Source organism: Molothrus ater, chromosome 8 (assembly GCF_012460135.2).
Source record: "Molothrus ater isolate BHLD 08-10-18 breed brown headed cowbird chromosome 8, BPBGC_Mater_1.1, whole genome shotgun sequence".
Lineage (NCBI taxonomy): Eukaryota > Metazoa > Chordata > Aves > Passeriformes > Icteridae > Molothrus > Molothrus ater.
In genome coordinates this window covers 28,817,818-28,832,685 of record NC_050485.2, presented here as the reverse complement: position 1 = coordinate 28,832,685, position 14,868 = coordinate 28,817,818, and the positions used below count along the sequence as shown (strand labels likewise).

The window sequence follows — 14,868 nt, the reverse complement described above, 5'->3', positions numbered from 1 at the left end:
AGAGGAAAAAAAAAAAACACAGCAGAAAAATATCTGGCTGCTTTGTTATAGGACAGCACAGAGCTGCTTGTTTTTATAGCTTAAATAGATCTGCACTCTGGCTGGATGGTATGGGTTTCAGAATTACCCTGTGCTGAATTGAATCTTTATTTCACTAGCCTGTGTCTCTGACCCACACTTTTCTTATCTTCCCTGTTGAAAGTAATTATACTCCAGTGTGGCAGAGTACTCCTGTGGTAATAAGAAAATACTGTTGTCACTTGTGATAGATGAACCATCCACTTAGTGAGCACAGAAGAATTAAACTGATTGCATTTTTACAGTCTGTATATTTCTCTGCTTATTGTGTCCTGCTGTTGGGGAAAGCAGGTTAGTTGCATAGTAAATCTCTCTAATCAACACAGGAGAAGAACAAAAAGAACAAACACTCATTTGTTATAGCTGCTTTAGGAGTGTGGTCATTTGAAGGATGCATTCTGGGAGATTTGTCCCTCTTCTTCAGAAAGGCTTGTTAATATTGGCATAACTAACCAGGATCTCAGGAGAGGACAAGGGCTCACTCATTAAAATTAGCTGTATAAACAGCCTACCTAGCAGATATCTGTCCTAATGATGCTTCTGTTGCCTCTCCCTGTCCAAGCAATACATTCCATAAAGCTCATAAAGCCCAAAGTGGGTAGCTAAAGGGGCTGGGTTCTGAATTTGGGTGCTCACTCTGTGCCTGTTTGCATTCAGAGCAATGCATTCAGCTCCCTTTACACCCCTCTCCTCTCCTTCCCTCCCTCCCATTGAAGCGCACCTCCATTTGGAGACATCCCCAGTCAGAACTTTTCCTTGCTTTGGGGAACAGAAGTTGATGGATGCTGTAGTGAACATATAGAAACACTGCTGGGTGACAAGCCCTGAGTGTGTGTGCTGACTCCTGGTGAGACGCTGCTGCAGTGTTTAATGCTTTTATTAACCATGCAGTGCTGGGATTTGCAAAAGCTGGATGCATAATTGCAGGATTGCATTTCTGGACATAAATTCAGGGCTGTAGTGTCTGCAGAGCCTGGATCCAGAGGGATTTGGGAGATGGAAAGCAGGGAGTTGTTTTAGGAGGATCTTATGATAATTATTAGGTGCAGGGCAAGAGAAGACTAACTAGGAGCAGGCAATTAAACTCATCTAGGATCAGAAGGAAACATGGAGGTCCACAGAGTCTTCTGAAGGAGAAATGCTCTATAAGCAATATTCCTTTCTCTTTTTAGAAAACTACTAGGTCATTTGCTAATCCTGATTTAACTCTCTTTCTAGGAAAGAAGTGAAATTTTGCTTCTCATAATGAGATTCGGGTTTTTTTCCTGGACATACTGTTGGTTACTCTACCAGCCCCTGACCAAGTCCAATATTTTTGTTCTAATACTAAAAGCTAAGGGTTTTGAGATCAAAACAAGGCTTATATGTGACTAGCAGACATGATACTGAAGCTCATCAGGAGGTGCTTAAATACAATTATCTCTAAATCCCATCTATTGCTTGAGATGTGCTGCTACAGTGAGGAGATTCTCTGGGAAGAGGGGTATTCATTTTTAGAAAACATAAAAGCTTAAGTGAGGTCAAGCCTGTTGGCTGAATGGATGCAGCTTTGCCAGAGTAGCTCACATTAATGAATTACAATTCCCTGCAAAGCTGGAGTGTCAGCCCATTTATGTAACTTTGTTTTACAGACTGAGATATGTCACAGCTCAGCGTGTCATTAAGTAAGTCATTAGCAAATGCTATTTTTCCTCAGTAGAAAAGAACTCATACATCTTTGTTAGCCACTTATTTTAAGCTGATTTTCCGTCTCTGTTTTAAAATCATTATTTTTATCAGCCCAGCCCTGCTTGATTTTTTATTTAATGATAGAGTCCCCATAGATTTATTTTAATATAAAGCTGTTTTTCACCAGATAAACAGCTTTATATTAAAATTTTAAAAGAACACAAATTTGAATACAGACAACTTAGACATTTGTGTGTGCTCTCGTACTCCTGTGGAGTTAGGTACTTCCAGAACATTTGAAAACACCTTCTTGCCTGCTTGGTAGGCAAGCTGGATACCTGAGATGGGATTGGCAGTGAATCTTTGGCATCTTGCATAATGAACAACTCTCAATTCCCAGATTAACTGGTGGTGCAGTTATTCCAGAATTCTCTGCAGCTGTACATGATGGACACTCATTTCTCTTGTTTAAATTTTTAGGATAATGGAAGATGTTAGAAAGTAAATATCTGACTGCAGAGGGTATCCTCTTTAATTCAAATGCACATCTCCCAGTCTGGGTCTATTTCCTCCAGGGCTACCAGCATAACCTCTAAGCTCTGATTTTATTTTTAATCTCTGATAAGGTGTTCACTCACTGTAGCACAAAGAAAGAATTCTGCTTGGTGTAGAGCTATTTCTGCCCAAGACAGGAAGAATTTTCCCCTTTGGTTTTAAGTAAAGGACATTCACTAAAGCACTCTCTTCAACATGTAGGTTTGGTTTTTTTATCCCATTATTTGTGATTTAGTGGTGCTCTGTTGTATTCCAGTAGTGCAGCCTATGCCAGTATTTCCATTACAACCCATTCTCACAGGTTTATAACTCAACACTAAAAATGTACTCTTCCAATTTGAAACTTGGCATATAATGTCTCATCTCATCCTCAGAATGACAGTTTTTTCTTTCTGTTTGCCTTCCTCCCAATAAAAGGTTGAGTTTTTGTTGTATTTTTAAATAGAAGATACTGTCCTTTCTGTTTTGATAAGGGAAAAGCCTGTCTGATTATTAAAATTGCTTTTCAGTGCTAAGAGAGGAGGACATTTTAATAGAGGATGCATGTGAATAAGTGTTGATGCTACAATGTCTACAATAAGTATATGGATGCAGAGAAGTATCACCTTCCAAATGAAAACCAGGCAATGTTTATCAAAATGATTGAAAAGGGGCTTTTATGGTGATTTTTTTTTTTTAGCTGTCGATTTTACCCTTAAAATAGTGTTCTCAAAGGTAGATATGTTTTAGCTGCTGCACTCTATTGTTTTCAGGCTGAATGAAGTAAAGGAAGACTTTACTGTATATAGGCAAAATAATGATGTTTTTACTCATTTGATAAACACAGTACAAAAGGCATATAAATTCTGACTTGGGTGTTGAAACCAGCTACCAGGTGTAGACCTGTAGTTAGCACAGTGCTGTCAATCCACAGCAGGTGTAAGCAGTGTTTCAAATAAACAAACACACGTGGGAATAGGAAAGTTAACAATAAGTGACAAACAGAAATAAGAGTCTTGTATGATCCGTACAGCCTACACCTTCAGGATCTGAACCTCTGATCCAGAGGCTTTAGCTGAAGCCTCACATTCCAAATCAAGGTAGTATGGGTGTTATGGACATAAGAAAATCAGGATTTAAATCTAGTTTATCCTTCTTTACCTGCCTCCTTGAAGCCAGCCATTTAGGAGTTGAAAGATACCCAGTTGCCTTTAAAAGAAGTTTCCTATGCACTACAAACACAGCACAAAGGCTTCACTGTGGTGCTTCTTTTTGTTGTAAATTTACTTCCAGGCATTTCTTTTTCCATTTAGACAGGTAAATTTATGCTTACCATAACCACTTTAATGGTGCTAATTAGTAGGGAGGGTATGTAAGAAGGAAATTTTACGGAGGATGTTTATTACTAAATTGAGCTATTATTTTGTCATATATACAAAAACTATCAACATATATTCAGTATGTGTTATTACTATAGCTAAGCTGTCTTTTTCTTAAATCCCAGCTGTTTCACTTTTTCAGTTGTCTGTAATATGTTCATGTCTCACCAAAAGCAGAGGATGTGCTTCCTAATAAAAAGTTCAGTTCCTTCATTTGAATTCTAAAATCAGTAATTAGGTCAAAGGCTGTTTTGTATCCATTGGCAGAACCGGTGGCTCTCAGATATGAAATAAATATCAGTATGTGGAACTGAATTTTTGAGGGCATAAAATCAGAGTGCTCAGCACTTTCTCACATCTGCTTTAGTCCAGGCCATCACTGCCTAAACCACTGAGATTCTGCAGTGCAAAATGAAAGCAGCACTCTGAGATTCAGATCTTTGTTTTTTGCAGGAAATAAGGGGCAGGTCCAACAAAACTTCCAGGTGGAGGCACCAGATGTGCCCAGTGCAGTCAGTAGTTTTGTAAACCCATGTCTTCTCTTACAAGAACTGATTTACTTCAGCTCAGTTACCTGCTGTAAAAGTGTGCTTGGTTTGTTTCTGGAACTTACAAAAGAACTGATACTGAGAATCACTGAAGTGCTCAAGTCAGCCACAGCACTGTTTATTGAGAGCACCTTCCACACCCTGAGGATTAGTACTGCCCCTGTAGAAAAGCAGAAAACACCCAGCCCACACTGTTCACTTGAGAAGTGGAAATATTAAACACCTCCTGCTGCTGAACAGAGTGCAGGCTGCTGCTTCCAGTTTGGATGATGTCACCTGAAATGCTTCTTGCTTGAGTCAGTGTTCTTTCTGCAGCTTTGTAGAGGAGATTCTCTGGCAACCATGGCATATATTAAAATAATATTTATATTTTTATCATAATATTTGGGGAAATTACAAGAATCATTAAGGATAAAATACTCCTGTGTTGTATATTTTCCTAAAACTGAGGTATATCATAGATTATTTGTTAATATGCAGTGGTATTATGGTAATTATTAACTGTCTCATTTCATTTCTTCTCATGAACGTCCAGCAGCATTTTTAAGGGGCCATAGAAGAGATAACATGTTCTCTGCAGCTGATGGCACTCATCATTGTAATTACTAAGTACCCTTAGTTGACTGTTGGAAATTTTGCTGTAAATTCAAATGAGAATGTGAGTGTTATTGGAAAACGTGCAGTTACATTTGGAGTTTATTTGCTAATAATGTGCAAATCGCTGTCAAAATTATAGGATTATGACAACTGATGCAAATTTATCTAAGTGCTTTGTGCTGCTGGAAGTATAAATTGTACTGGGAATAAAATTTGTGTTTTTTCATAGGCACAGAAGAAGCGAAAATCCAATGAATCTGTAGATACAGAGCTCTGTCTTAATGAGGTAAGTGTGGATCTTGGATATTTCACAGCACAGGTGCCTCCCCATAAGAAAAGACATTCCAAATTTGTCAAGATTATCATGGCCTACCTCACACTTGTCTTGTCAGTTTTGTTGTATTTGGATATCATAATGCATTAAAGAATGATTTCACTTAGAAGTTCAGAGCTGGGCTCAAAGTGTTCTCTGCTGGTTTGATATTTCAGTACCTGTATGGTACATGTTTAGGCAGATCCCATAATAAACACCATTGCACCTAGTAAGGATACTTAATAATCTGCACCCATGGATTAAATTTTATTTATTGTTATCCAAAAATAACTTGTCAAACAAATTTCCTCTGTTGACTGTACAGAGGGTGCAGTTTCTCTAGGGGTCTTGCTTTTTTTGTTATAAAACAAACTGACATGACAAACACAGATGCCTGAAAAAAAACCCCAATACTTTACACATGGAAGCATTGCTAAAGTAAGAATTTTTAAATATTCTTCTCTTTTTTGAAGTGTGCAGTACTGGTGTTAACTAATTTCAAAATACTGTCATTGCAACATCTGTTTTAATGCCCTTCTTATCATTCAATTTATGAGATTGATGTACAGGTATCAGTGGAGGGTGGGACATGGGCACACAAAAGATGAGTTTCATGAAGTAGAACTGAAGTGCTTTGCAATGCAAATGTTGTGCTGGTGACCAAGGAAGGTGTTGTGTCTTGCAGAACGCTCTGGGGAAGGACAACGCAGCGGGAGTCTCCACCAGTCACATATCCGCAGAGAATTCCCTGGCTCTTCCCACCAGCTCCTATCTAAGCACACAGCTCACCCTGATGGCACTTGCACTCTCACTCTCTTTGTCCCTAAGCTCATCAGTCGTCTTGTAGCTGCATTACAAAAGGACAAAAGTGTTTAAAAAAAAAAAAATCCCCAAAAAAAAAAATCTGTTTGCTGTCCTCTGTTGTTTATCTGGAATTCCAGGTCTGGGAGCTATGCTGAGGCACTCCTGCTAGAACAGTCTCAGTCAGCTGGAATTTTATTTTTTTTTTCTCTCTAAAAAAAGCTTCTTGTGATATTTAGAGGCTTTGTGAAATACTTGGTGCAGTGCTACATTCCAAACCCAAAAGGCTTTTGGGCATGCTGTGTTTTAAAGAGACAGTGTGTAAATTTGCCTGTAAAGTGACCTGGTTGGATTATTTTAATAATTATTATTTTAATTCTGGCTTTTACCTGAGAAAGAAGATGATGGTTTTCTTAAAATCTTGTTTATCTCATTGAATGGTTTTGGTTTTCAAATTGATTGAACTTCAGACTATCAAGGATGCCAGGCTTTTGTCTAATGGTGAATGTTCTCCCAGAGAGTGGACTTTATGAAACTCCTTCATTTGATAAATCGCTACTGATGTTAAACTCTTTCAGTGTGTTAGCATTTTCCTCTTTAAATGTTTACGTACTGTAAGTGATTCTGCGTTCCCTGCTGAGAAGCCATTCTACTTCACATACAGGTATAATGTATGTCTTTCAGTTCAATTCTCATAGAGTGTGGCGTAGAACCTCCTAACAGTACATTTATCTTTTAATTATAATCATCTAGCCTTAACAAGAGTGAAAATTCTTTACATTAGCAAAATGCAGCCATTGTGAAAGCTTGATAAAGATACATTTCTTTAAATATGAGGAACAAATATTGCTACAGGGTTTCAGCTGTACAGTCTATGGTCTTCTATGCTTCCATTGTGATAATATAGTCCAGTTATTATACTCTTTGTTTTAATAAAAAAATGACATACAATTTATTTGCTCTGCTAAAACATCATCATCTGTTTATACATACCTGATAATGTCAGATCAAACAGCTACAGGAACTTCATGCCTTACTTCTCTTACCAAAACATTGTAAGGGGACAAGAGGTAGTAGGATATCATTTAAACCATGTTTTATTTCTTAGAACTGCTAAAACCAACACAGAAGGATGGTTGATCCAATTGCAAGGCAGCATCCTGCACATGTACCCATGTGATAGGCTTTTCTCACCCTGGTAGTTCCTACCACAGACCTTGGCATTGCTGACATGATGAACTGTTTGCAAGACCAGCTCCATAAATTAATTTAATGGTTTGGATGGCAGTGTTACCAGTACGCATGATTTAATGGCTTGGTTCCACTCAATGGCATTGGCAGCCTGCACTGGCTCATGATGATTTCCTGCAGTATCTAGAAGGAATTCTTTAAAGCTTTAAATGTCATCAGATAGGCAGCATTTCTCCTAAGGGCTGTCTTTATACCTTACTGTGATGGCTTGTTGACTGTTACAAGCAGTTATGTCTAAGTGATCAACAGTAATCAGTTTTGGTTCCTCTTGGAAGTAGAAGATAACTTCTGCAAGCAAGGAGTTCATCATGTTGAATGTACAGATTTACTCTGAGACTTACACAATTATGCCCTGTCCTGCGCTGAAATGTCCAGACCAGTTATTTGCAATACAACTATAAAGTACAAATTACTATTTTATAAACTGCACTGAGGTTTGAGTGTGCAAAATACACATCTTGCTAAGAGACTATTAAACCTATTGACAAGTTCGTCTTTTGAGATTTTTCTTGGCTAATAATAAACACTTTCATAAATTTTGAAATTCATTTATGTACTCTTGATTATGGTCACATAATACAGGTTTCAAAGCGATTTGCATGTGATAGAATTCTACAATACTCTGTGCCACTGAACATAACAAATTAGACAATATTACTTTTTAATTCTGTGTTGATAAGAAACTGCAAATTACTTTCAAAGGCAGCAGAGCTGCTTTCTGAGAAAAGATATATAGACCATCATTACCAGCAAAGCCCATGTGGTTCCTGTTGCTCTTCTTGTAGAAGATAATCAAATTACTGAAAACTAGTGGCAGCAGAAAAAAGATCATGAGATTCATGATTTTTAAAATGAGTCAAATTCTTTTATGTCAAAAGGAGTTGATAGTATAACCTATTGAAATGCTAATGAACACAGCATTGTAATTCAGAAGTCTGACATTATCCAATTAAAAATATTTTCAAAACAAATTCCTAAACATTATGATTATTAAATCCATCTTTGATCCACAAATCTTTCTCTGAAATATCATTTGTATTCAGCACATTAAACATTTTAGCCAGTATCGGGAATTTTAATAATCTCCCAGTATAGTATATACTTTTTGAAGATTTTTTAATGTTTGCTTTGGTTGCAGTGTCTCTCTTGCATTTAATACCAATTATTAGAGCTTTGACACTGTCTGATCCAGAGTAAAAACTATTGATCACTTATACTGTAAATAACAACCTAATAAGCTTCTAATTACAAAAGTAACTGCTTTTGTATTGGTTGTCTTGGTTATCTGAGTCAGTGAGGGTTACCTTTGGAAATAAAATTTATATGTAGTAGAGGAAAAAGTGGTGGTTTTTACAGGTAGCCAAAAAAGCTCAACAGGGCACTTAAGCTTTTTGTCCTGTAAATTAAAAATATAATGAAGTCCTAATTTAAAAAATTAAATTGCTTATTAAACGGGCAGAAAGGAAAAAAATACCCTTATGAGTCTGACACTTTACAGGCATCATCATGCAAATATTGGAGGATTTTTCGAAGTTGCATGTGGTGTGGATGATGTTAGTTTAGCATGGTGACCTTGTCTGCAGTCACATGCTACAGTATTGAATTATGCAAATTGTTTAATTTTTTTTTCCCCTTTCAGTCACTAAAATATCATGTGTTGAGTGCCTAATGAACAAGCTTAGCCTGGGCTTTATATAGCCCTTTAAAAGATTAATTTTATCCATATAACAGTAATATAGGGACTATCCAAATAAAGATGTACCTAGAGATGATCTACCGTTCCAGTTGTAAATCTCACCAATTCAGTTGTGTGTAAATTAAATCATGGACTTCCATAAACACATCCAAATCATCTTGTACTGGAACAGACACTGTCATTAGTATTATTAACAGCATGTTTATGCTTCTTTTTAAAAGTAGTGCACACAAAGGTAAAATGGAGACTGAACTGAAATGTATGGCTGAGGTTTTGCAGTAGTCAGCGTTACTCTTCATTCCACAAGCCGTTCCAGTGAAAGAGGCACTGAAGGTGAACCTTTCAGGTATTTGCAAGAATAACAGCAAGAATAACAAACAGCAGCTGAGGGTTTCCCTTGTCCCCGTGTGGGTGGTGGCCCCTCCAGCAGGCAGCAGCCCCAAGGAGTGACCATGCAGGGACTTGGTCCGTGGTGAGGGGTGCAGCCCTTGCTTCACTGACCAGGCTCCCTGAGATCAGCTCCCTCAGGAGGATGGGGCTGAGGTGCTGACCCCTAGCAGGAGCTGTCCATCTGTCCATCTGTCCATCTGTCTCCACCAGGGCACTGGCCATTTCCCATTGAGCAGCTTCATTCCCACCATGTTAGTAAGAAGAATTAGGAGGAACTGGAATTCTTAATCATTTCAAAGCATGCCTAGACAGACTTTTGTCTGGAGACCTGTTCCCAGGTTCTCTGGTTTGGTTTTGGTTTTTTTTTTGTTTCTTTTTTTTTCCCCCCCAGTGAAATTACGTCCCTCTAGAGACCCAGCCTTTTGAACATGAGTGGTCACAATTTGTTGCAGTTCAAATCAGTAGACTGAAAACATGAAAGTATCTACATTTGCAAAGCCTGTACCACGAGGCTGGAGATCAAGAAAACAAAGCAGGAATCACCTTGAAATCTCAATTTAATTAAAATTTGCGATTGTTGGCTAATCACTGTGATATTTCCATGGAGTAAAGTTGGTGAGAAACCAGTGAAGTAGAAGAGCAAAACTCAGAACAGCTCCCTGAAGGGACATAAATCTTATGTATGTCAAGTGACAGGAGTATCTCATACTTAGGTTCTAATAAAAGAGCTGGATTCTGCTGCAGCAGCAGCTCCTTCAGAGCAAGCAGTAAAAGATGGAAGCACAAGCAGTTATTCATACAATTATAACTTTCTTTCATAAAATGCAGTTCTTTGTCTTCAATACCAAGGTGCATCTACCTCACTGAAAAATATGTTCAATTTATGACATTATTTCTTTCTGCATTAAACTGTTCTGCATTCTGCATGTTCTGCATTAAAACTATTCTGGGCCAAGGAGGCCTCCAGGGTAGTTTTATGCCCATAAGGTTAGTCAGATTGTACCTGATGTCCCTGACATCAAATAGAAATATATTTGGTTCTGATGAACTTGGCAGAGAAATTAATCCAGTGACTTGTTAAATATTTCTCCTCTTTAAATATTTGCTTTTTCTCAGCAGCCAGCTCCTCCTGTGACATTTCAATTATTGGCTGTTTCAGCTTCTCTTTAACTTTGGAAGGTCATTTTGTCCAACTCCACAGTATTCAAGTTTATAAATTTGCTTCAGTGCTGATTTTCTGGTTTTCTTTTTTAATTACAGCCTTCACTTTTGAGAAGAAAAAGATGTGATCAGGAATATGTCTCCAATGAACTAAGAACACCTTTAACGGGGAGAAAATTGAAAGTTCCCATTTTATCTCTTTAGCACTGGTTTGACTTGAATAATCTAAAACATTATGTTGTTATTCCCCAGATGGAATTTAAAATTTAGTTTGGTACTGAATAGGATTGAAAACTTTCAAACTCTTTGCAAGCTATTAGAAATATTTAAATACTTCTAATGTATTTTCCAGTTGGAATTTCAGTCAAATGGATAAAGTCTCACTAAGTAGTAAATTCTTACAAGAGTAAGAATTCTCTGTGGGAAATTCTGATCGCTCTGTTCTTAAGGTAAAATCAGGGGGACGATGAATTCTCATTTTTGACTCAATATTATCTTGAATTTTATACACCCTTGCTTCATGTTCTCTTCTGATGTTTGCCTCTAGGCAATGTTTATACTTAATAGATGCATATTAGATGTGGGCACCTCAATAGTAATTCAAAAAAATAGAAGCCAATTCCTGCAACTCTTACAAGATGTTCCATCTGGTTTTTATCATTCATAAAAACATAAGCAACAAATTCAAGATGTGGCCTAAAAATTACCTGAATTTTAAAGGAGCACAGAGTCAACAAATTTCTCAGTAGCATTTCTTACCAAGATAGACTGTGATATTCTAAATTGGTACTAAACTACTACTATCTAGACTATTCACAGGAGTTCTCTGAGCACATTTAACCAGAGTTTAAACCAGTTTCTGTTGTTTTACCTTATTCAGTGCCAATAGCTGTTGCCATGCACAGAATTAGAGGTAATTGTTGCTTGATTAAAACAACCAAATCTTAGCCCCCTTTCACCTGCTGGTAGTGATTCCATTCTTTTGCAGTGGTTTTTAATCCGTCAAAAGGGTTCTAGAACTTCCTAGAATCCAGAAGAAAGTGAGTACTAAATTTAAGGTCAGTCTTCCTCAAATTCCTCCTTCCAAAATACCAAAATATTTGACTTCTACAAACCTCTTTCCTCCAAAGCCTTTGTGTCTGCTCCATCACTCAGCTGGGGTGAAGCTTATCCCCCACTAACAAACCTGTCAGAGCTACGTGCTGACAAATAAGTCATGGCAGGCTTGCTAGCTGCAGCTCTTCAGCTGAGTAAGGAGTTGATTTTTGGCCACTGCACTTGTCTTTAGGTCAGAGCTTAAATGCTACAAAAGCTAAACCCCCACAGATGTAGTGAACCACAGGGAGATGAAAACTCCTTCAAGCGCAGAAGCCAGTACATCTACTGAAACTCTGGAGTAATTTTCAAAATAAGATTAAAACTATATGGTCCTCTCATGGAAATGTTTATGGAATAGGATATATATGACAGAAGGAAGCTGGAGAAACAGGAGAAAGCCTGAAGATGCAAAAATTACTGTTTAGGGAACCACCATTTATTTTAGCAGGAGATACTGCAGAAAGCACACTGCTGAGAGAGAAATGTGTGTCCCACTGAGGATAAAACAGAGAAATCATGGATTTTTTCTTTTGACTTTGTGGATTAACCCATGGAAACTGTTCCCCCTTCTGAGAAATGAAGCAATTGTTTTGGGAGCATGCAGCCCAGCATGCTGGGAGCACAGGATCTCCCTATCACATCCCCAGACCTGGTTATTCGCAATGACATCCTCTGCCTGCTTGGGGGTGAGACAAAGGCTTCAACCTTTAAGTGAAAGTTTGTAAGGGTTATTAGAGGTGGAACAAAGCCTTGCAGGGGATTGTGCCTGGCAGTCAGGAGCGCACAACCCAGACTGAGCTGAGTCATACATTTCTTAAAAAGAAAACTAAGAAGAGGTAAAAATTCAAAGAAAAATGTGGTCTTGATTTTTATATTGCTGCTTTTCTGAGAAGTGCTGCATAAAATCAACCTCTTACCTCTTCCCAGTAGCCTACATTGTTTCTGGATAAGAACAAAAAATAAATCCCAAGTGCAGTCAGTGGGAGAAATTGCTTCAAAGCACTCCAACATGTGGGAAGCTTAACTGGTGGCAGTTATTGATCTCCATGTTCTCCCTCCCCCAGAATTATTGCTACTGAGTTTGCCCTGACAGGGTTTGTGCGAGGTTTTGTGCAGCATTACCTAGTACTGAAATGATTAGCTGTGATTAGCACTGCTCTGGCTGGGAAGGTGCATGTGTTTTTCACCTGAGGGTGGGTTGAATTTGGCACTTTTTGTGTAAACTACAAGTTGATGAGAGCTGCAGCAAAATGGAAGTAGCAGGAGAAGATTCATAATAAAAGTAATTTTTCTTACATCATGATTATAAAGCAATTAATTGAGGGTAAGCAGAAGTGGTGAAGATAAAGGTAACAGGTAGCATTTGGACCAAGGAGGACTGGCATTCACTGTGATCTGAGGATATCCAATGTTAGTATTTTCCTGCACTTTTTTCCACCTATTTTTTCTCTTTGTCTTTTTCCAAAACTGTCTGGAACCTGCTTCCATTTTCTGGAGGAAATTCTTACACAAGCAGTTACATTCTTGTGCAAATTCTGTGTCGTCTTAGGGATTTCTGTACATCTCACTGCAGGTTATTCTGTGTCAGGTCTTCAGTCATAATGGCTGGTAATTTGTTGTAAAAAAAAACAAACCCAAAAACCACTGTTCACTTGTTCCTGTTGACTTACTTGCTCTGAGGACGTTGCTCTTTGGACTGTCCACACTTTGGAAGTCAATCCATGATGTTTGGCGTTTTCTGTTAGCATAATCCTCCTGCATTAGTATTGTACATATCCAGGAAAAAAATCCCTCTCAATAAACATTCTTCTCTTTTTTTATTAAAAAGCATGTTTTTGTGAGAACAATTTCCTGGTTGTTTTTCTTCTGTTTTGATTTATTATTTAAAAAAAAAAAAAAAAAAAAAAAGGACGCTTAACCAACAAAAAAAAAGGACAAAGGACAACAAACTTGATCTCATTTTTCCCTGTTGTTTTGCAGTCTACCATGATCTAAGAAAATAAGAAATAAAGCTTTTTCCCTTTAAATATCTGCTCATTTGCTTGCTCCCTAGTCTCTTTGTGTTAGTGAATGTGGCCTGCAAAATTACAATGAGGATGCAGCATCAGATGGAAATGATGGAGGGACGGGCAGGAGAGGGGCCAGCTGGCCCTATTCATGCTTGTTCACTCTCTGGCACGCACAGACGCCTCCACACCCATCCCACCCCTTCTTCCTGCCAGGCCAGAGAGAAAGGGCTTGCTCCTATTTCCACACAATGGCAGCAGAAGAGCTGCAAAGGCTTTGAAGACAAAAGCTCTAGCGGGAGGATATTTTAGGAAATGCAGAGTGTGCTGGGAGAGGAAAGGGAAGGTGGATAAACAAGCTTTCACGATGCCTTGCCTCATGTTGGTGACTGAAAACCGGGAAAACTATTTCAGCATTTACTCATATCCAAACTGATATTTAACAAATGAATATATTATGAGCAAAGAGCAATCACACTCACCCATGTAAAAGCTGCTGCTCAGCAGAGGGCCAGAGCCTCCCACCATTTTAAGGCCAGACAGTTTAAATTGCTGTTACTCAGAGAGAGGAGCAAGGTTTGGGGGCAGGGTGCAAGAAGGAGAGATGCACAAAATCCAAGGTTAAAGGTCTGCTCTACAAGGGCTGAAAACACTTTTCCAACTAAATCATCATTGTGCTTTGGCAGCTCCAGGAGGGTCTGGAGTTGCAGGGGTGATGCAAGTAGGAGATGTTTAGCTGTCCTGGCATCGTTTGCTACCCAGATGATCTGTGTTTCAGGAGGTGGGAGGGGAAGGCAGCACATTCTGTTTGGCAGTATCCAACACTCAGCTTGGCTTCCTGGGCCAGCTATTGAGGTTTCTTGGATTTAGGAGTCATTCTGCTGCTATTAAGTCCTGTACATAAAGTGCTCCAGCTTCTTCAGCTCTTGCAGTGCCATCTTCCAAATGTTGAACCATTTCAAAACGTGTTAGGAGAGCATGGTGCACAAAAGCCATCAATGTTTGCCAGTATGAGTTAGCATTGGACTTTCCTTCTGCCTTTCCCTCCTTCTCTGTGCTGCCACAGCTCCAGTGCTGTGAAAGAGGAGGATGAGGATGGAGGAACAGCAGCGAAGCCTTCACTCATGAGGTACAGCTCCATGACAGACTTGCTGAGCAGCCTCTCCTGGGACAGATGAAACCAAGCTGCTTTTGACATCACTAAGCAGCCAACTGTGCATGACTAGATGGATTCTTCAGTGTGTCTCATCTGTGGGTATGATTTTTAGGTTGTGTTTTGTTGATCTAGGGCTGGCGGGGTTTTTGCTTTTAATTGTTCACACGTAGGGTTTCTGCTTTTAATTGTTCA

The 14,868-nt window shown here is 38.7% G+C and overlaps 1 protein-coding gene across 1 annotated transcript in view; it reads left to right on the top strand.

The window, feature by feature from the left end:
* The window catches only part of GFRA1 (GDNF family receptor alpha 1), a 138,820-nt gene extending 125,459 nt beyond the window's left edge, over positions 1-13,361 (top strand). The window contains exons 8-9 of the mRNA XM_036385736.1: positions 5,034-5,090; positions 5,803-13,361. Of these exons, the coding sequence (XP_036241629.1) occupies positions 5,034-5,090; positions 5,803-5,964 (219 nt within the window). The 3' untranslated portion in view covers positions 5,965-13,361. The remainder of the gene's footprint in view (positions 1-5,033; positions 5,091-5,802) is intronic.
* Positions 13,362-14,868: the final 1,507 nt, after the last annotated feature.